At 31.9% G+C, this 20,792-nt stretch overlaps 2 protein-coding genes across 2 annotated transcripts; both read right to left on the bottom strand.

Moving 5' to 3' along the window:
* Positions 1-2,561, bottom strand: LOC114187394 (trihelix transcription factor GTL2-like). Its single transcript, XM_028075644.1, has 2 exons — positions 1,877-2,561; positions 1-1,492 (listed from the first exon to the last, which is right to left on the bottom strand). Exons 1-2 carry the CDS (start codon positions 2,218-2,220, stop codon positions 127-129), a joined length of 1,710 nt encoding a protein of 569 aa, XP_027931445.1. The 5' UTR covers positions 2,221-2,561; the 3' UTR covers positions 1-126.
* Positions 2,562-8,838: 6,277 nt separating this feature from the next.
* On the bottom strand, positions 8,839-18,675 carry LOC114189092 (multisubstrate pseudouridine synthase 7). Its single transcript, XM_028077801.1, has 20 exons — positions 18,438-18,675; positions 18,221-18,308; positions 17,950-18,144; positions 17,353-17,567; positions 16,969-17,041; positions 16,545-16,601; positions 16,336-16,415; positions 16,189-16,251; positions 15,968-16,055; positions 15,038-15,140; positions 14,802-14,905; positions 14,620-14,693; positions 12,992-13,056; positions 12,623-12,798; positions 10,930-10,997; positions 10,719-10,779; positions 10,030-10,067; positions 9,857-9,925; positions 9,425-9,752; positions 8,839-9,067 (listed from the first exon to the last, which is right to left on the bottom strand). Exons 1-20 carry the CDS (start codon positions 18,524-18,526, stop codon positions 9,038-9,040), a joined length of 2,064 nt encoding a protein of 687 aa, XP_027933602.1. The 5' UTR covers positions 18,527-18,675; the 3' UTR covers positions 8,839-9,037.
* Positions 18,676-20,792: the final 2,117 nt, after the last annotated feature.

Genomic DNA, 20,792 nt, shown 5'->3' with positions numbered 1-20,792 from the left:
TAAGGAAAATAGTGGAACTTATTATAAAATGGGCAAATTAATGAATTTGAAAGTAATTAATCACGACCCAAAGAAGAAGGTATTATTACTTAATAATTTCAAAGTTTTCTGACCTGCATGATGAAATTAACATGCATAATGATCCAAACCACCAGACCCCACATGAGAAGACTCATCTTCATCATCGACACCAAAATCCGGTGGCACTTGGCCGGAATTCGCGGTTGGATTCATGTAGTTTCCTTCTCTTTCCGATTGTGCTGCCACAATTTTTCCCTGACCATACAAGCAACTCAGTTGATGGAAATAGGGACAGGTCCTAGAATTAAGGGACCTTTTCTTGTTAACATCCTTAGTTTTTCTGAAGTACTTGTTTATGTTCTCCCACTTCTCTTTGCATCTCTTTGCGCTTCTTTTGTATCCCAGCTCTGACATCCCTTGCGAGATTCTCTCCCACAGAGGACCCTTGTTTCCTTCTTTTTCTTCACTGTTGTTGTTGCTTACACTCGTGCATCTCAGGTTTATCAGTGCCAGCACTTCATCTCTCGGCCATCTTCTCCCAACATCATCCTTGGAGTTCTCAGTGCTGGCTTGTGGGGTTGTTGAGGTTGTTTTGTATGTGGAAACTGAGTTTGATTCTAATAACGGGATAATATTATTGTTATGGCTGTTGAGGGAAGAACTAGGGTTGTGGGGATTTGGAGAAGAATTGGAGGAAGAAGGAACTTGTAATAATAATGTCTCACTCGAATTAGGGTTTTCTGGTCTTAACTTAGTTTGATCATGGTTCAGAAGCGTTTCAGGAGAAGGTGGTGTTGGATCAAGATTGTTGTCTTCATTGGAAGGACTATTAGGGTTTAGTGAGTGCAATAGTGAACGATTTGGAAGACTGGAAGGAGATGGTGAAGTTGCTGATGTTGTTGCTGCTGTTTTTGCACATTTCTTTAAGAATTCGATTATAATGGCATGTCTGTCTCCGGCAATAGCTTGTTCCTGTGCCATGATGTCAAGCTCCTTGTTCATCCTCTCCATCTCTTGCTTCTTCCATGCTTCCTCTCTGGCTAACTTCTCTTGGTCCCTCTTCACCATGTCCTCGAGGAGCCTGTTGTGAATCTCTTCCTGTTGAGCCATCATCTTGTTCACCACACTCTCGCAAAAACCCTTGAACATTTCGAACCTGTCACGCCTCTTCCTCTTCCGCTCCTTTGACTTTTCAGCCACAACAACCTTGTCTTCTGTTCCATCACATTGTCCATGTCCATGGCCCATGTTGTCTCCTCCAAGGTGGAGGAGGGTCTTTTCACTCCTCACAGTTGCATCATCACCGTCACCACCACCCGAATCAGGGTTTTGACAAAGCTCCTCCAGCTCGCTAAGGAACCGGTAATTGCTCTTGCCGAAGTTGCTAATGTTGTCGAAATATCCACTCTCATCTTCGAACTTCTCCTTGCACTTCTCGGCACTCTTCTTAAACCCAAGCTCTGCCAGCTTCCTGCACACATCATAAACACAAAAAATCCAAAACCCACAACATAAGCATTTTCGTTATTTCACTTATCTGCTTGGTTTTCATTCGTCCATGGCTTATATATATCTTTCTCTCGGGCTCTGTGTCTTACCGTGCTGTGTCAGCGTGCGAGCCAAAGTACTATAGCTGGTCGCTGATTGGTGCACGTGTGCGTTAATTTGTGTACCACATGAGTGTAATTAACATGTGTGATGTAAACTCTGTCTAACTCATTAATTTCCCATTCCCCCAGATCATTAGTCTGAGTTTACTTGCTCGAGAAACAGTGAGTGAATTAAAAGATAACAGTGTGGTTTAATTGAAAGCATGTACTATAATGTTATGTAATGCAATGGAACATATAGGTACCTTGAGACATGGTCCCATGTGTGCTCCGGGAACCAATTCTCCATGGTAGATCTGATTCGGAAAAGTGCAAGCAGTTCATCGTTGGTCCAGGAATCGGTTAGGTCTGGTAATTGTGTTTGGTGGATTGAAGGAAGCTTGTGTTTGTGGGTGGGGGAAGAAGGAGGGTGCAATGAGGGGTGGAAGAGATTGGTTTGGAATTGAGATTGAGAAGGGTTATAGGGATCAAAGGGTAGAAAAGTAGTTGGGGAAGTTGAAGAGGCATGAAGAGGGAAAGACAAGTGAAGAGGAAGAGTGGTCCTTGGTGCTATGAATTGGTGGAACTGGTCTGATACTCCATCGAACATGTTGGTGTTTGTGTTGGAATGCGAAACGAAACCTTTACCTCTCTTCTCTTTCTTCCTTTCTTTCTCCTCCTCCACCTCGCTGTGAATCACCACCACAACAACATTGCTTGCTACAACACAAAACAAAACACTCTCTTTTCTCTCTTTCTCTTTCTCTTTCTCTTTCTCGCTCGCGTTTATCAAGGAGATTGTCCTTGCATGAAAAGGAAAAAGATGGCCCCGACACTCTTTTAGGAGAAAGTGAAGTCACCGGCCACCTTCAAAACCATAGTATTTTACGCAATTAAATAATGTGAGACCTTGGAGAAGTCAATCCAACCACGTTGCCATACAAGGTATATTCAAACTTTTGCAATATTTTGTGAGGCGGGGATGTAAGTAATGGGTTAATGCGAAGGATTGATGTGGACGCGCGGGGGAGTGAGAGTGGGAGTAGGTGAGGGTGTGTAATTAACGGCATAGGGATGGCAGGACACGTGAAAAGAAGCAGAGAGTGGGACCAATGATTTAAGGATGGGAATCTTGAGTTGGTACAAAGGAATACAGTGGCGTCGTACAGGAACAGCAGCCAGCACGTGCAAGCGCTTACTGTGGAGTGGACGCTTGCACACCCTCACTGAACACGCCCAAGAGCACATGGGATGGGAGAAAAGCTTATGCAACAAATTGTTTCTTTTGCATGCCATGCCATCTAATACTCCTCACCTTTTTCTTTTTAAGTACACAAATTAAAAAAAATATTATTACTAAATAAATTACAATGTTATTTTTATTTTTTAATTTTAAAATAATAAATTTACAAGTTTATATAATAAATTACATATATATTTCTTTTAATTTAATATTTTTTCATACAAATATTAGCAAATTTTATAATTCTTTAAGTTACGGTTAATTTGACATTAATTATTAAGAAATGGTGTTGAAATTTAATTAAAACCTACAAAATTGAGATTCACATCTATATATATATATATATTACAAATTAGTCTTATCTATATTTAATATGAAACTTTCAATATATTTTTATCATGTCATTGATGTGTGTGTAAAACTATACATTAATAAATAGTCTGATAATATAAAAAATAATAAATCTAACAAATAATAAATTTTGATATAATAAAATTTAATTCATAATTCGTTTTATCTATACTTGATGTGTAAAACTTTTAATACACTCTTTCATATTATTTAGGCATATAAAAATTATGTGTGTAGAACGATATATTAATCAATGATATCATAGTAACAATAACATTAAACCTAACAAACAACAAATTTTATTATGATAAACTGTAATTCGACATTCTAATATTATTTTAAGAAGTATACTTTAAACTTAATTCAATCTTCCAATATCAATTTTGTCCGATAAAATTTTCATTAACTTCAACATTACAAATTGACTCAAATATAAAATTATTGATAAATTATTTATATATATATATATATATATATATATATATATATATATATATATATTACTTGCATACACCCGATATAAATATTTAAACCTACCTTAAATTCTAATGAAAGGATTTGTTTTGGTTGAGTTAAAGAAAAGGAAAATGGTGGTAAATTGATAGTGTGGGGGAAAATCGATGCAGACATGACATTATTGTAAGAGTTAAACAAATAAAAAATGATGTAAAAATGAAACATAACAGATGTCTGGTTGAGTCAGTGTCTGGCCCCGGAAGAGGGGGGCCCCCAAAGGAGCCTGATATACAAAAAGACAAGGTGGGACCCTCTCTCCTTACATAAACATTGCACCATATGCATCTCCTGTGTTGTCACTATATATTCAACACTTGTGTTGTGAATCACCACCACCTCGCAATTACTCTTACACAATCCACATTTAAGTTCCAAAAGAAAAAATATTACCCTTTTCATCAACCTGCTTTCAATGCTGTTATCACCATTTTTCTTGTTTCGTGAAAAACCTTTTCATCATTTTTTAATTGCAGTTTCGATCTGTCCAATAATGTTGGAGAGTCTCCTCTTGTGTTTTTTCTTTTTTTTTTCTTTTTCTCTTTTTAGGTTAATTGTGGTTAATTAAGAGTTAAATTGGAGGAGTTAGTTGAGGTAACCTTCCAAATTTGGTAAAATGAGTTTGATTTTGTAACCTGGGAGAATGCTTAAGTTGGTCCACTCAACCCAACAAAATCCAAAGTAGGATCAGAATAGGATGGGTTCAACCTGACACATTTTTTTGATAAAGGTACGTAGCTTTAATTACTCTTTTACAATTTTTATTTAGGTTTCTGCCAGTTATAATTTCTATTAAATGAAAAATATAATTGATATATATATACACCTCTTATTTTATCTTTTACTAATATTTTTCCTTCTTTTTCGCTCCCTTTTTAAATTATTAGACTCGTTAATTTTGAAGTTGATTTTCTCTCAACTGTACTCCAATTCAATAGAGAGTAAATTTGGGGATGTGGTCGGAAATACTTTAAGAAAATCGATTATATTTAATGTGAAAAAAATAATTTTGGTTGATGAAAAAAAGTAGAAAGAGTTAACTTTTAAAATGTGAATTTTTCATCTATAATTGATTTTAGAAATTGGTTTTGGATGTTTCCTAACCATTTATTAGTATGAATTGATTTTGGATGTTTTCCAAATAAAATTAAACATGCAATTGATAGTTTCAGATTTTCCAACATAATTTTTATTACTAATGATATTAAATAAGTTTATTTTTTCATAATTAGTATAATTAATGTTGATATTCGGTAAGATCAACCTATAAGATATGTACATATTTACCTATATGTACAATTTTACACATATATAAGATAATATATATTAGTTTCTATTATTTTTTTCTTTTTGATTTTAATTGAGTGTCGATGGTGAAAAAAAATGTGCAATTGTTTGTTGATAATCAATGAACAATTGAACTAACTAGTAATGAATTTGGATTCTCTACTAAATTTTACTGTGTTATTTTTTTATTATGTCTTCATAATATATTTATTACCACTAATTTTAACGTTTTAAAATATATTAAAAAAATATTTAAAATATTAACACAATATTTTTTAATTCTCGGCAAAAGATAACACAACAAAACCAGTAAAAAATCTGAACTCACTAAGAATTCAATAAATTTATAGAAATAATAAATATGAATTAAAAGAATGTGTTAGAATTAGTATAATTTATTCAAATACTTTCTAAAATCGTCTTGTATGAAACATTTACATCATTTTCTCTTATTTCTTCTTCTCTTCTCTCCCATTACTGTCTGAATCCTTAACACTTTTTTAGTATATTTATAGGTCCTAATATCAATTAATAATGCTAACATTAACATATACTCCTCTTAATTCATTATATAAGAAAAAAAGTATGTATTTGATGAATTCAAATATAATTGAACTTTAATTTTCTTAAACTCGATTAATGTCATTATTTCAAAAGTATTTTTATCTTTAAAATCTAAATACCCTCTTAACAAGTAGAATATAGGTTTTTGAGACTGTAAATTCTTCAGAAAAATTGTGTAAAGATGTTTTTCCATTAGAGGGTCTAAAAGACATTTAACACTTCAATTGATGCATTAAACACTCCCAAAGCTTGATAATTTAAAAATGATGCAAAGAGAAATATGCAATTAGCTTCAAAAATAATAAAAAATCATTGATCTTTCCATTTTAAAGGAAATTAGTTTAATAATAAATATTTCGTGTAACAATTTTATATGTGGCACATTATTCAATTTAGTATGCCAAGTGATATTCTTTAGTGTTATTTATTATTTGTTTAAAATATATCTATATTATAACTTCATGTATTTTATCTGTCTTTTCGTGTCAACTTTCTCGACTTTCTTTACCGTCGATTTTAACATTTAAAAGATTTATGTTCAATTTTTCATATTTTAATAAACATCAATCAAAATAATGTTTATTGAATTAATATATATAATTTGTCAAGAATTTTTAATGTAATTATGCACATGAAAAAATGTCGTTCAATGAATAATATTTAATTAAAATTTGAAAATTTATATTATATCAATAAAAGCAAAGTATTAAGAGCATACTTAATAAGAGATTCTTAGGAATTGTTTTCAGTTCATAAAAAAAAAATCAACTGGATAAATTATCTAACACCTAAAATTGTTTAAATAGTGCCTAGTACTTCTAATCAATTTAACCTTTGGTATAAAATTATTATTTATCTCTTGAAATACGCCATTCAGGTTTAAGTATAACTCAGGTTTTGTTATCAGAAGTATAACCCAGGTTTAAGGTATACGTCATTCAGGCTCATAACAAGCTTTTGTCGGAAAATAAATCGGCAAATGCAAGCAACTCTTTGAAGCAGATACGGTTAAAGCAAGAGGATGGAGTTGAGAGGCATCGGGAAAGTCAACAGTCCCAGAGCCTTTTCTTTCAAAGAGCTGATTCAATAGCAGTAAGACCAGTTACGCTTACACCAATAGCAGGTAGGTAAAGGCAAACAAAAGATATGGCTAAAGCACCGGTAAGACCAAGAGTGTCTGCGTTGAGTAGATATGGTTACCTTTTTTGTTTGTGCCCGAGAGGAAGGATTGATTTGATTGCCCGACTATCGGCAAGAGTTGACTGACTTCCTCGTTCAGTGGGGAAGTCTATTCCCTCTCAATCAATGCCCGGGAAGGGAACTATGAGAAAGGCACTTCAATAATACATATGGAGATAGGCCATTTAGATAGACCGATTCCAATAGCGTCCCTCAAACTACCGGGAAGCCCACTACATAGGTAGGGGCGTGCTGACTTGACATTCTCAATTAAGGAGGTCCGCTAGCTGCTTGAGCCATAAAGACTTCTTATTTCAACGGATTTCATTCACTGGCTTTCCTCTCTAAGAAGTCAGGTCGATCCAAAGCCATTGCTTGAAGCGATTTCCTTGACCGAAGTCTGCTACCGAAGCAGGATTGCTTGACACACAAGCATACCAACCCGAGGGAAGGTAAATAAGGATGGTGGTCAATCAAGCTATTCTATTAATAAGTAGGAATCCGCTTCTCCATGCCCTTCCATTTTCAAGGGGTAGGCCCTTCGCGGCACACAAATCAGATTTTATTGTCTCACTGGCGCATTCGGTAGCCCTTTCTAGTGCGCGTACTAAGACTAAGGCTACAGCTCACTTCTTCCTTACTAGACCGATTGCCATGAATGAACTGGCTTGACTTGACTTTAGCTACAGGGACAGTTTCACCGACCTAAGAACCATTTCCTTTAGCAGCAGCGGAGGATCTTCTATGAAAGCAAAGAACACACCGAAGCTCCCTTTAGATCGAAGGCCTTGCATACTAAGATTATTCTTATACGTATTTAATATGGGTTGATTTTTTACCCGACTCACCTAGAACCCGGCTCACCCGGGTTGATTTTCTTGTTGGGTTTATTACTAAAAAATTTACTCTAAATTTTGTTTGAACTAAAGAATTTTAATAAACTTTAAACAGATCATAATTTTATATTTTTATACCCCCAAGGTTAAGTTGATTAGAAGTACTAGACCTTATGCCAGTGTTAAGAACTAGTCTTTGGAAGACCAAAAGGACTTTTGCTAAATACTTTTAGATGACTTTTGGTGCCACTTCAAAAACTTGACCAATTTAGTCTCATAACTTTAATAAATGTGTGAATTTAGTCATTGTAACTAAATTTTGGTAAGTTTATTCAATTTTTAAACTTGTTAACTAACATTAAAGTGAAAGTATGTCAAACAATGTAAACAACTCAAATCCTATTAAGATATACATGTTAAATAAAGTTAACAAACAAATTATTTAAAAGGACTAAATCCATTTATTTTTAAAATTTGAAAACTAAATTGAATCAAAATTTTGAAAAAAGGCTAAATCTAGTTTTCCCTTAAAATTAAGAGACCAATAACATATTTAATCTTAATAATAATAATAATAATAATATATAAAACAATAAATAAATAATTATGACAATGAAATCATTAATAAAATATTAGAAATAATATAAACAATGAAAATTTTAATATGCTTATATTAAATTTAAAAAATAATTTCAATAACATAAACATATGTGTATTATTAAAAAGTGAAAATTATAAATTTATTAAACTATTAAAGATAAAAAAACAACTATTACAATTTCAATCCTTTTCTAAATTTAAGTTTATATAGTTAAATTTAAAATTCAAAATATATAATAACAAAGTTCAAGTTTAAATTTTAAAATCTCAAAACACTGAAAAAATATGATGACAAAAAGTTTGAATTTGAAATTCAAAATTTAAAAAATTATAAAAACATTTCTTTTTAATGAACCTTTTAATGTCTCTAAACAATTTTCACATATTTCTAACTTATAAGAAAAATTTTAAGAAAAGTTTGATAATAAAAATATGTAAATAATGAAAAATAATAATAATAAATTAAAATATAATATAAAACAATAAATAAATAATTGATAACATCAATAATAAATTAAACTAAATAATAAAATGTTAAAAATAATATTTCATTTAAAAGTATAATACATTTATGTTAAATCTAAATAATAATTTTAAAAATTCAATAATTGTATTACTAAAAGGTTAAAATTATAAATTCTTTAAGACGTAATAATATCTATTTTTAATTTTTTTAATTATAATAAAAATAAAATTCAATAATCAAAATACTAGTACAGTTAAATTTCTCAGTTCATCTAACAAGATATTATAGCAACATAGAATTAGTAAAATGCTGTTCACGCTGTTGTCTCCTGTTCTATAAATCACTTTCTCCTCCAGAAAATATTGCTAAATGGGTATCTTTCCGCATACTATTGGTTTAATGTCTTGTGATATGCAACCTGCAAGAAAATTCGAATAAAAAAAATTATATGCACATACAACTGACCCAGCCAGTTTCAACCCGCTGAAATAAATCAGTATAGTTTAAAAATTATAGTGCATTTGGATAACAAACAAGAATCAATTCTAATTCACAAATCATAGTAATAAAAAAGTAGATGCAACTAGCTATTGTTTTATCTTCACCATTAAAATTTAACTGATTATTCTCACCTAAGTTATTCACTTTCCACCATTTTATCTTTTTACAACTATATTATTTGTGTATATATTCCCAATGCCAAAAGTTTTTCCTAATCATGATTGATTTGTAAGCTCGCATTAACAGACACAAGATTTTCAATTAGGGCTCTTACAGATGTTGAAGTCTTCAGCAGCTCCCTTATGGCCATTGTAGCATAACATGAAGCAGGAAGAGTAAAGCTCAATTTGAGAGCAATATGGGAATCTTGAGAGCTGGAATCACCAAGAGATTCGCCATGATGTAATTTTACCTCACCGGAGATCTTATCCTTTGGAAAGTCATCAGAACTCTCTGACTCTCGGATGCAATCAAAGGCTTCATCAGTTTTCCCATTTCCTACATCAATTGGTTTGACAGTATTCTTAGGTGCAGACTTATTAATTTTGTCTAAATCTGTCTCTACCAGCTGCTTATTACTGTCGGAGTATGTAAGCAATTCCCTGGAATTGCAGACATCAAAGAAATGAGTCAGAGTGAACTACCCAAAAAAATTGTACAAAAAATACGAGTCTGTGCAATCTGGAGGGTTAACTAAGTAAAATACCATTCAAAGTTAATTGGCTTTTGAAAAACCCTCCGGTAACAGCCAGTGATACTAGTTATTGAGAATTCCCTAAAAAAGAGTACGATTAAATCAAGGTAAGAGAACTGGCAGGAGAGAAAGAATGGATGTAGAATTGGACTCTTCAAGATTTAAGTTGAGATTTGATTACATACTCCACATTGTGCACACTTTCAGTTAAACTGATTCCATCCTGACCAAGTACGATAAAACAGGTGAATGTATTATAAGGGGGAATAAAAAACAACCCATGGAACAGTAACAGTACAGAAGGTTACAAAAAAGCAAAGGCAGCAACCCAAACCAAAATGAAAGAATTAGTTGAACATAGTTCTAAAAGTATCAGAAAGAGGATGCTAAACAGAAGCAATGGGACGTGGAGGGGGTCGTCATGCTTAACGATATCTCCACCAAATTGCAGTTCCAAATCAATATCATTTGTCAACTACAGAGTATTAATGTTAATCTTATTAACATAAATACAGCAGACTTTACAGGCTGGTGTTCTACGGCATGAACCTGAGGAGCAACCTGGTTAGTTACCCCGTCATCAAACAAACTCATTTTCTCAAGTACTGTCTATGCATAGCATTTAATATACCTTGAAGTATTTTTTACCAGTAAATAGATAAATCTACTCCTACAAATTCTTTACGACAATTCTTACGTGTAAGAGATAGGAAGAGTGGGATAAAGGTGGGTAATTTAATTTCTTATTGAGATAGAAAAAATTAATTACAGAATAGTTGACCCAGCCTGAACTTCTCAGATCTCACTCCTAATTAAATGCATAAAATTCAGGATATTGAAACTTGAAAGTACGAGAGTCAAAATTGATACTTACTTTTTTTGTTAAATCTTCATAAACATTGGCAATATTATTGGTTGGATATTTTACCCGTGAACTGCAAGATAACAAATACACAAATTTCAGAATGATCCCTCCCACAAAATTAAAAAAAAAAAGAAAAAGACCATGGAAAACTAAAGCACTGGTTGAGGATTTGAGTTGTCAGAATCACAGCACCTGAGCACTATTAGGCAATCATGCTTACCCTGGCATAGGAAGGATGACATCATCAATTGTGTAGCATCCAGAAATAAGATCTTCAGCATCAACAACCTGTCACACGAAGTCAATCCACTTTAGAACATCATTCACACAACTTCTGTTGTTCCTTTGTTTGTTCCAATTAGTAAATTATCCTTCCCGTAGTTGTACTTCATCTCATTTTTCCCACATGAAAATCTTCAATTTTAAAATATATATTTTACACTTTACCGCCTGCTAATGAAGGTCGAAACCAAGTTCCTGGACATAGAATTATGCCCATATGAAATAAATCCCTTCATTACAGCAAAAATATAGTTTTCCTTGAAGAAATTTGACAAAATTTCTCAATAATTATTGATTTCCTAAAATGCTCAGAGTCACTTCCCAAACATAAACATGAAACCAATTTTATCACTGTTTTTTAGGAACACATTTTTGTACAACTTTAGATTAGGAAGATGACATTATAATAACTACTATTTACACTGATAACTACTTTTTATTTCAGAAATAAGTTCTTGAAGATAAAACAGCTACGAATAAGATACGCATCCTAAAAAGATAAGATAACAAAATATAATCAAGATAAAATTCGACACTTTTCATATATTCTAACACTCATAACAATTATATTTAGAAAAAGAAAAAATATAATATGGTTTCGCCAAACAAGGTGGCAAAAGCGCAAAGGAAACTCCAAGATACTGGTGATAAGATGAGAGCCTCTAGGACTGATAAATACAAAAGGGGTAAAGTCATACTGTGAGATTACAAAATGGTAAAGTTATAGACAGATATATGCACAAAAGGCCTGCACCATGTAATTAAGAAGTTCCCATTGCTCTTGTTACTTCATATAGCTGTTTGAAGACTAGGGGTGTGATCCAGGTTTTAGGCAGAACGGACACAATGAAATTTTGATAGAGCGATCTAAGACAAATATTAGAAGGCAAAATGCTATCTACATTACTCCGGTGCATTTTGTCAAAAAGTAAATTCTTGATTCTTTAAAAATTACAATCGGATAAGATTAGAGTTTGGCAACAAGTTACGGTAAAAACAGTTTCTACAGGGGTTTGTCTTATAGACGGACAAATTCGGTAGCTTTACTTCTATAAAAAAAAATTAGGATTTTAATAAGTAAAATGGAAGAGAGAATGAAAGTTAACAATGTAGTATGTAATTGATAGTTTGATGTTCCTGAAAACCTAGTGTACCTATACCACAAAATAGATCAAGTGCAAGTATTACTGGCACAAGCCCAAGTCCGAGGCTAACAAGACTAATTCTTAATATCTTCTAACAGCTTCATTGATTTTATTTTTTTACGTACTTTTTTTCTTGTTTTTTTTTCTTCTTTTCCTTTTTAAGGAGGATTCTTATCCTCCAAACTTTTGTAATGAAAAATAATTGATTTCATAAAATATTCCTGAACTTTGATTTCCAGAATAATTACAAAGTAATATCATCTCACAGCTTCATTGATGTCTTCTGATTTACGCACCTTTTTCTATTCTTTTATTTTTTTCTAAGGAGGATTCTTATCCTCCTAAACCAAATATTTGTACATAATGTGTGTGCACTAGACTCTGAATAGATAGATGAAAATTTTAAGCCATGGCTTATTTCTAAAACTACAGTTCGGTTAAGTACTAGCATATCTCTCTGCAAATGGCTAAAATCAAACGACTAACCTTGACACAAGTATTTATGTCTTCATGAATATCTACAGATATATCATCCTCATTATTGGAATCATACCCTCCACCACTACAGTCTTCAGTATATTCAGATCCAACAAACTCTGTAACTTTTGCAGTAGAATTTCCTTTAAAATTTACCAAGTCCCCTAATACTACTTGTTCAGTTCCTGCCAGAGTAGAATATCATTCAATTTAATAAATGAATATTTTGACTTCAGCTATCATAACAATGATAATTCATCGTAAGGATTGCATGGAATGAGTATCAAATGCAGAAAGGAATCACGAGATGTGACATTAGAAGTTTATTTCGTGAGAAATCAAGGCAAATCTAGAAATTTATTATAAACCACAACTTACCATAGTTTTGCACCCTCTTACTTGCAGCATGGTTCCATAAATAGCTTTGGTAACTATGTATATACCTAAAAACGGTAATGGAAATATGAAATGAATATTTATATCATCCTTCAAATAAATGATGCATGCTGAATAATTTATAACATCTTTTATTAGTGTTCAAAGCTGCAAATGGAACTACATCAAGATATTTAGAGACATAGTTTAGAAAAGGAAAGGAACTGTATAGCTGAGTCAAGGTTACTTAGAAATGAGAGATACACAAAGGTATTTATATACGTGATTAGAACTAGCTTATGTACCTAGATACAGCAGTCATGGTGACAGCTGCAAAACTAAAACTCTAACTACCTTTGTGACAGTATAACCAACTGAGATTCAACAACAGTTCTGAGTACAATACTCAAAGAACAAAAGAAAAATCATCAACAAATAGACAGCATAAACAACCCACTTTAAAGCTAGAAACTTGTGCAAGAATTTCTTTTGCATCTTCCTAGCTTTCAAATTTTATTCATTTGCATTTGTGTTAACAGTTTTTCTATACATGAAAACATTTCCTCCTGAGCTGTATACGGTGTCAAAGCAGAGATTTAGGACCCGTTTGTTACAGATTAAAACAATTATTCTGATGTAAAATCATCCAGTGATAATTTATGTTTGTTTAGAATCGTATAAAACTCACTTTAAGAAAACAACTGGTTTTATGAGAAGCCATTGAAAATAGCTTCTCATTTTAATTAAATTCTAGATTACTTTCATTTTCTAATTATTTTGAAAAACTAAAAAAATTTAGAAGTGGTAATTTAAAAAAAAAGGTGACTGTTTCCTTAAATAAACTAAAACAAACTGGCCCCCTTAGTACTAAAATGACCAATATTATTTCATGATAAAAACCACATGCACTTGTCAACTCTGTTTCATCAAATAAAACTGAATGGCTGATGAGCTGGCATGGAAGTATAGAACTCACTACTAGTGTACGAGGAGAGCAAGACAAACACACACCCCAACATAAAATAGACATTGGCAATAAACTTCATAGAATTCCCAATAGTAACAACACCACAGCCTTTTTCATCACATTTCCATTGGAAGTAAGGAAATTAATGTTGCTATGGCATGCCTGCAGTGTGTAGTCTGCAATATGCAAAAACCATGGAGCACGTTTGGTTTTTTATTATTTTATGCCCAGAAAAGGCTTTTCAGTCAAATGTTTACCCTTGTTCATTTTGATTGAAAGTCTTTCTAGAAACAAAATAAGATAATTCGAAGCTAAAGGGAGTATGTGAATTTTCACATAACTCAAACATGTGCACCAAATTTTTACATAAAGTATGTCAAATTGAAAACCTGGAATATGTTTAAAATGGAACCTAGAGAAAGAAAAGTTAGATATGCTTAAGAAAACATTTTTTATTCTTCATGCAAGAACAGTTAAAATAGAAGCATAACACCATCACTATACAGTGTCCAAAGAAAACAAAAATCATGAAATTCTGTAACACCAGACGATGACACTAAAGAATAAAAATGAACTTTGAAACAAAGAAAAATCATTAGCAGCAACAGACAGCGCATCACCAGTTTAGCCAGATAATAAATATAATAAAATAATTATAACTCACAACATTCTCAGAGTCCTTGGAATGCTTTTCAAAGCCTGCAAATAATTTCCTGGAGACGTCTTTAATGATTGCAGCTGCAGAATATTTGATGACACAAACATGGTTACGACATATCATACAAGGATGAATACAGTGAGTAGACAAAAAAAAAAATCAAACTATCACTTTTATTTGAAGCTTACCACAGCCCTTTCAGCAACTAAATATCGAGGCAACTGCTTAAGTGTCCCAACAACATCGTTACTTTCTTTATAGTACTTACGTGCCTTGGCGATTGCAATTCTCTGTATCTAGATAACATTGTTATGACGAACAACAGTAATCAAAATGCTATTTTTAACTATCAGCTGCACAATTACTGATTAATCATCTAGACATTATCCATTATATGTAATAATAGAAACAATGAAAAGGATATCTCCTTCTCTTGGATCAAGAATCATGTCAACCGCAAGTTTCCATTCCCCTCGAAGTAATGCACCTCCAATAAGGTGAGTTGGCAGAGAACCACTTCCAAAACGCTGACAGTGAGCACATTCAGACAAATAAGTTACTCGCAAAGCAAAAATGAAAAATAAAATAAGTCTTACAATAGACAGTCTACTAGAAATGAACTATGCCTAGTTCACTTTCAAAAGTTAACGCAAGGGAAGGATTGCCTAGTCTAATAAGGAATTGAGCCATATTACTTCTAGTCCAATTTGGGACATCTTAACACGGTCTAAATCACCATGTTGTTACTTTATGAAATGCTGCAACACTAAGCAAAAGACACAGACAAATGTAAAATAAGATTTTACATTTTAATGCAATTTTCGACTTACAACAAAATTTAAAATAAATTTTTCTCTTCAAGAAACAGGGCATATGAAGCTGGGTAACTTTTCCAACGTCTTTAAGTTTCTTATATCTTTAATTTAAGCATCGTAATAATAATCTTTAAGACTATGCATGTATGTCATCCCCAAAGAAATAAAATAAAACATAAGTTTGTATTACGAGCTGGCATATGTTGGACACAACAAAACTTTAAGAGGTTACCTTAGAAAAGAAATATGCTCGCATCCAAGAGTTAATTTTATCTGACTCTTACAGATATAGGAAAATGGGAAAAATGATAAATAACAGTAAGTGATCAATGATGATTTAATCTAATCGGTTCACACAGCATCCTACTGCATACGTCAGTTCTGAATAGTATACTGGTAAGGCCACATGCTATCATAGAACATACCCCCCAGGCTTGTTCAGCAAGTTTAGCTCTAAACTAGCACAAGGTAGTTATCCAAGCGCATGTCATCGAAACAAAATTATGAGAGAACTAATAAAAGAGGAAAAATTAAAGTACCTGTAGACCAAAGTAGTTAATGAAGCCAAGCCTTCCCAAGGCATCTGCAGATGCTTTTATGATATCTTCAGAATCTGAAACGATGCCTCTGAGAAAATATGTCAATGCTATGATACAACTATTAAGTTTCAATTACATCAACAATTATAAATAACCTTAACTTCAAGGGATACTAATTTAACATGGGGAAAATAAATTCCATGTATAAGTAAGACCCTCACCGCAAGGTAATTGTAAATCGGTTTCCCATGAGCTGGCCAAGACAAAGTCCTTCCTTAACATAACTGGACAATAGTACATTTAAAGCTATCATTCCACAAAAACCAGTTAAGTAAGAATGTCAACCGTTCAAAATTCAATCACCTTACCAGAAATCACCCAATTTAATACCAAACAAGCGCTTGTTAAGTGAAGCAAGCCGACTTGCTCGCTGCTTGTAAACAGTAACCTAGAAACAAAACAAGTAATAAACCAGTTTTAGTATTTATCTATAGATGAACACTGGTATTAATTCTGGAAAGTGAATAAATGATAGAATGCTTGATGTAAAATAAAAAAGAATGCAACAATTTATCACCCTTTGTGTTGTGACAGCACGCTTATCCTTCGTACCAGCAAATCCAAATGACTTTGGCTGTCAATTAATTATCAATCAGTTAAAAAGAAAGGTTATTCATAAATCAATAGTAATATTAGCACACTGCATTTAATTAATGTTCCTAAATCTCCAGGTTGAAAAGAAGGTTGTACAGAGGCATAATACATTTATACACAATTATGAATATATCATGCAAATAATTCACAAATAAAAATATGGCAAACAGATTTGTTTATCATATCATATCACACATGCTTCAGTTCATGAATGTATATTAATAATTGGTTATATGGGAATCGATGTCATCACATACAGAATTCAATGAACCATCAGCCAAAAAACTTCACATTCAAAAATCAATCAAAAAGCCAACAGAGTGTATCCAACGAAGAACCATACACACCTGGATACCAAGCATACTTCCAATAACCCCCAAGGCTTCATGGGTATCTTTGTTTTCTTTGTAAATATGGAACCTAGAAATTGTATCGGTAGAAACATTCAGTTGACAAACAAATACAACGTAAAAACAGGAAAACGGCACGTGCAAACAAAAAATGCAACAATGAGCAGCTATCACTTTCTGAAAATCTGTGAATAACATAATTTAATACAGGCGAGAGTCTTCATTAAGTTGAATGATTTTGGATATTCAATAATTAGTTACTTATTGGACACAGTGCTATAGATAATTAACAAAACGCTCTTGCAGACTGCACTATAAATGGAAGACAGCAAGCATTTCTTAATTTGTATTTTATTAAACAAGATCGCTGAGCAATCTTACCTGAGGAACTTTCCAGCATTTTCAGGCCAATTTTCTGAACCTCGGCTGTCAAAGGGTTTACCACCCCTTTCTTTCCGTTTCTTGGAGTTTTTGGCTTTGTTGTTCGGTTCAGCAGAATTCAATCTCACGCGGATACATTTCAAGGAAGGATCGGGTCCGTCAACCACATCAGTAACGAGGAACTTAAAGTTTTCCTTAAAGAAGTTATGCACTGCCTGATACATTCGAAAAGAAAAAGGTTTATGATATTTTGAAAGGGCAAAGAAACTACAAAATGATTTTATTTTGCATGTCACATAAGCATAATCAGATCAGTCTCCTCTTCCTAAACTCAATTAGATGTAAAATGTGGCTGGCGCACTGTACTAAAAAAGGGCTTAGTGAATTAACGAAGTGCAATTCAAAAGCATTCAATTTGATACTTGGTTTGTTAATTCAAAAAATCATGTAAATTCATCGAAAATGTCTGCCCATTGTAATGAGATGAGACACCCGCGTCGAGTAAATATCCAAGTGCTCCCCATTAATACATTATGAGCATCTGTACATGTCTTCAGAATCTAACAGAGCAAAATAAGCCACAAAACTCATACTAACCTTTCGATGAGACTTATCAGAATCCGGAGAAAGAACAATGGGAGAAAAACTATCTTCTCCACCAGCATTAATTTTATTGATAAATTCTTCCAAAAGAATTGCATCAGACTCCCCAGCAAGAGACTTAAAAGATTCAATTCGAGAGGCATAACTTACAACAGTGTCAGATGAGTTGGTTCCATTTTCCTGAACACTCTGAAATATACATAAAAAAGTCAGATACCAAAAACAAAGCAAAAATTAATTGATCAATGATCACAGATAAGTAGACCTCTGGCTCCTCTTCAGGGGCATCGAGTGAGGTCAATTGAACAACTGTTCCATCTCTGTCCACTTCATTCACAATAAAATCAGAATACCTGAACAAAATTCAACTGAAATCAACATTAACAAGAGATTGTTGAATAATGCACTTCAAGACACATACATCACTATCAAGGAGGTGCAATGAGGAAGGTAGTAATGAATTGTGTGGAAAATGAAAAGACCTTTGCTTTAAAACTCCGCGGAAGCCAGGAAGGTCGGAAATGAAGCAGGAGATACCCACTTCGTCTTCTTCGACGGTTTTCATCGCCATGAGGGTTTTACACAAATGGTGATCACGACCTCTGGATAGGGTTTTAGTTTAGGTTAGGGTTTAGAGCAACGGAGCGGGAAGTTGCATTGCAACCGCCACTGCATATCTTCATGCATCCTTTGAAACGCATCGTTTAATTTCTCAGCAACTTCCAGCTTATGAAATAAAAAATAAAAAAACGTTTTTCATGTTATAAAAACGGTAATTATACTATCAAAGAGTATATAGAAATAAAAATAAAATATGTATTTTATAAAAAATGCATTAAAAGAAATATTTATATAATAAATAAATTAAGATATTATAACACGACTTCAACATTTAAGATAAACGAACATTTTAAAAGAAATTAAGGCAAATATTTATTTTATTCTTGTCCAATATTTTACAGTAATAAAAAACAATTATTGTAAGTTATTAGCTTTTATCTTATTTTTTTATTAAGTCATTGTTTTCTCTCTCTTTACTTTTCGTGTATTACAAACTTATTTTGTATATATAACTATTCTTAGTGTCATTTATTCTACCTTTCCATAAAAAATAATAATACTATTTAATAAATATATAAATTGATAATCATATTATTTCTCACCATCACATAATTTCTTCATGCAACAATAACTATCAGAGTAATATTGTTTATAAATATAAAAATCTAAATATATAAACCCTTAATACATAATACACAAAATATTTATTGTTAATTTTATTCTTAGTGGTGCTTTTATACAAAATTCATAAAAATATCAATATATGAAAATAAAAGTATAGTATAACATTAAGAAATAAAAAATAGTGAAAAGAGATTCCCACATATATTGCACAAGATAAACATGATTAAATAATAATTATAACAATTTTAATACAAGATGATATAAACATAAGAAAAAAAGTGATTTTAACTAAATAATATGGCATTCTAATTGTCACAAAAAGGAGGGTTAATGATAACATTTATTGGTTGGACATAGTCTAAAAATTATGAAGATAGTAAAAGTATATAAGGTGTAATAAAGACAACAATAATATAAAGGGTTAAATATGTTTTTGGTCCCTTAACTTTCAGTGAATTTTGGAATTAGTCCATTTTGAAACTTTGGACCAATTTAATCCTCCATCTTTTGAAATGCGTGGATTTAGTTCTTTTAATCAAAATTTGTTAAGTTTATTTGACATTTCAAGCGCGTTTCATAATAGTATTTGACTTAACATTAAAGCAAAAATGTGTCAAACAGTATAAACAACTCAAATACAATCCTGAAATGCGTACGAAACATCCAATAAACAAACCAAAATTTGATTAAAAGGACTAAATCCACGTATTTCGAAGATCAAGGACTAAATTGGTCCAAAGTTTCAAAATGGACTAATTCCAAAATTTACTAAAAGTTAAGGGACCAAAAACATATTTAACCCTAATATAAATTAATCCCCCTCTGTTAAAGTTTTGGTAGAAAAGGTGTCCTTTTATTGTGCTTTTTTAATTTCACATAATATTAATATATTAACTTTTGGCTACATCTTTTTTTTCTTTTTTCTTTTTTTCAATGAATATTGTAATTCAAATATAAAAAATGAGAAAACGGATTAGTTCGGTCTATTTTTGTTTGATTCGTCCGTAATTTGCCAAAAATAAATCAGGTCGAGTTCGCCTATCACTTTTTATTTTATGTTCTTTTAACTTTTTTAAAAAAAAAATTGTTTATAAATTTTTTTTATATAATATAAAAAAGATTTTTTAATTATTTTTAAATCTAAACATAAACAAAATAATAAAAAAATAAAACGATTGGCGAATCAGTATAAACTGACCCTCCTTTGACTTGCAAAAGTGATAAACTAGACAAACCGAATTACAATAAATTCACGAGTTAAAAACTCCGATCCAATCTATTCTTTTATTGGTGAGCTACTAGAGCTAATCCGCTCTAAAATCAAACTGATGATGCAAAAGTATTTTCAGCTAACATAAATTGTCAAATATTTCATAAAGATCACTTCAACTTATATTCGAATCAATGGTCCAATAATTTCTTAGCTCTAGTTATAAAAATACTATGTAAACAACATAGAAAAAATTACAATAAAAAAAATATAATATATATATATATATATATATATATATATATATATATATAATATCAATCATGTATTAAATCATTTCTATGAGATTGTTTTATTCAAATTGATCTTGTAAAGCTGAAATTACCATTCAATAAAAATATATGTATAAACTAAAACACAATTCAATGTAACAAACTACATT

This window comes from Vigna unguiculata, chromosome 6 (assembly GCF_004118075.2).
Source record: "Vigna unguiculata cultivar IT97K-499-35 chromosome 6, ASM411807v1, whole genome shotgun sequence".
Classification (NCBI taxonomy): Eukaryota; Viridiplantae; Streptophyta; class Magnoliopsida; order Fabales; family Fabaceae; genus Vigna; species Vigna unguiculata.
Note: the sequence above shows the minus strand (reverse complement) of the source record. Positions and strands in the feature narration are given on the sequence as shown.

Coding starts and splice junctions, on each gene's coding strand:
- LOC114187394 (XM_028075644.1), bottom strand. CDS start 2,220: ATGTTCGATGGAGTATCAGACCAGTTCCACCAATTCATAGCACCAAGG. Junction 1,493..1,876: donor ACATGGGACCATGTCTCAAG/GTACCTATATGT, acceptor TGATGTGTGCAG/GAAGCTGGCAGAGCTTGGGT.
- LOC114189092 (XM_028077801.1), bottom strand. CDS start 18,526: ATGGCGATGAAAACCGTCGAAGAAGACGAAGTGGGTATCTCCTGCTTC. Junction 18,309..18,437: donor CGCGGAGTTTTAAAGCAAAG/GTCTTTTCATTT, acceptor AATTTTGTTCAG/GTATTCTGATTTTATTGTGA. Junction 10,998..12,622: donor ACATAAATACTTGTGTCAAG/GTTAGTCGTTTG, acceptor TTCGTGTGACAG/GTTGTTGATGCTGAAGATCT.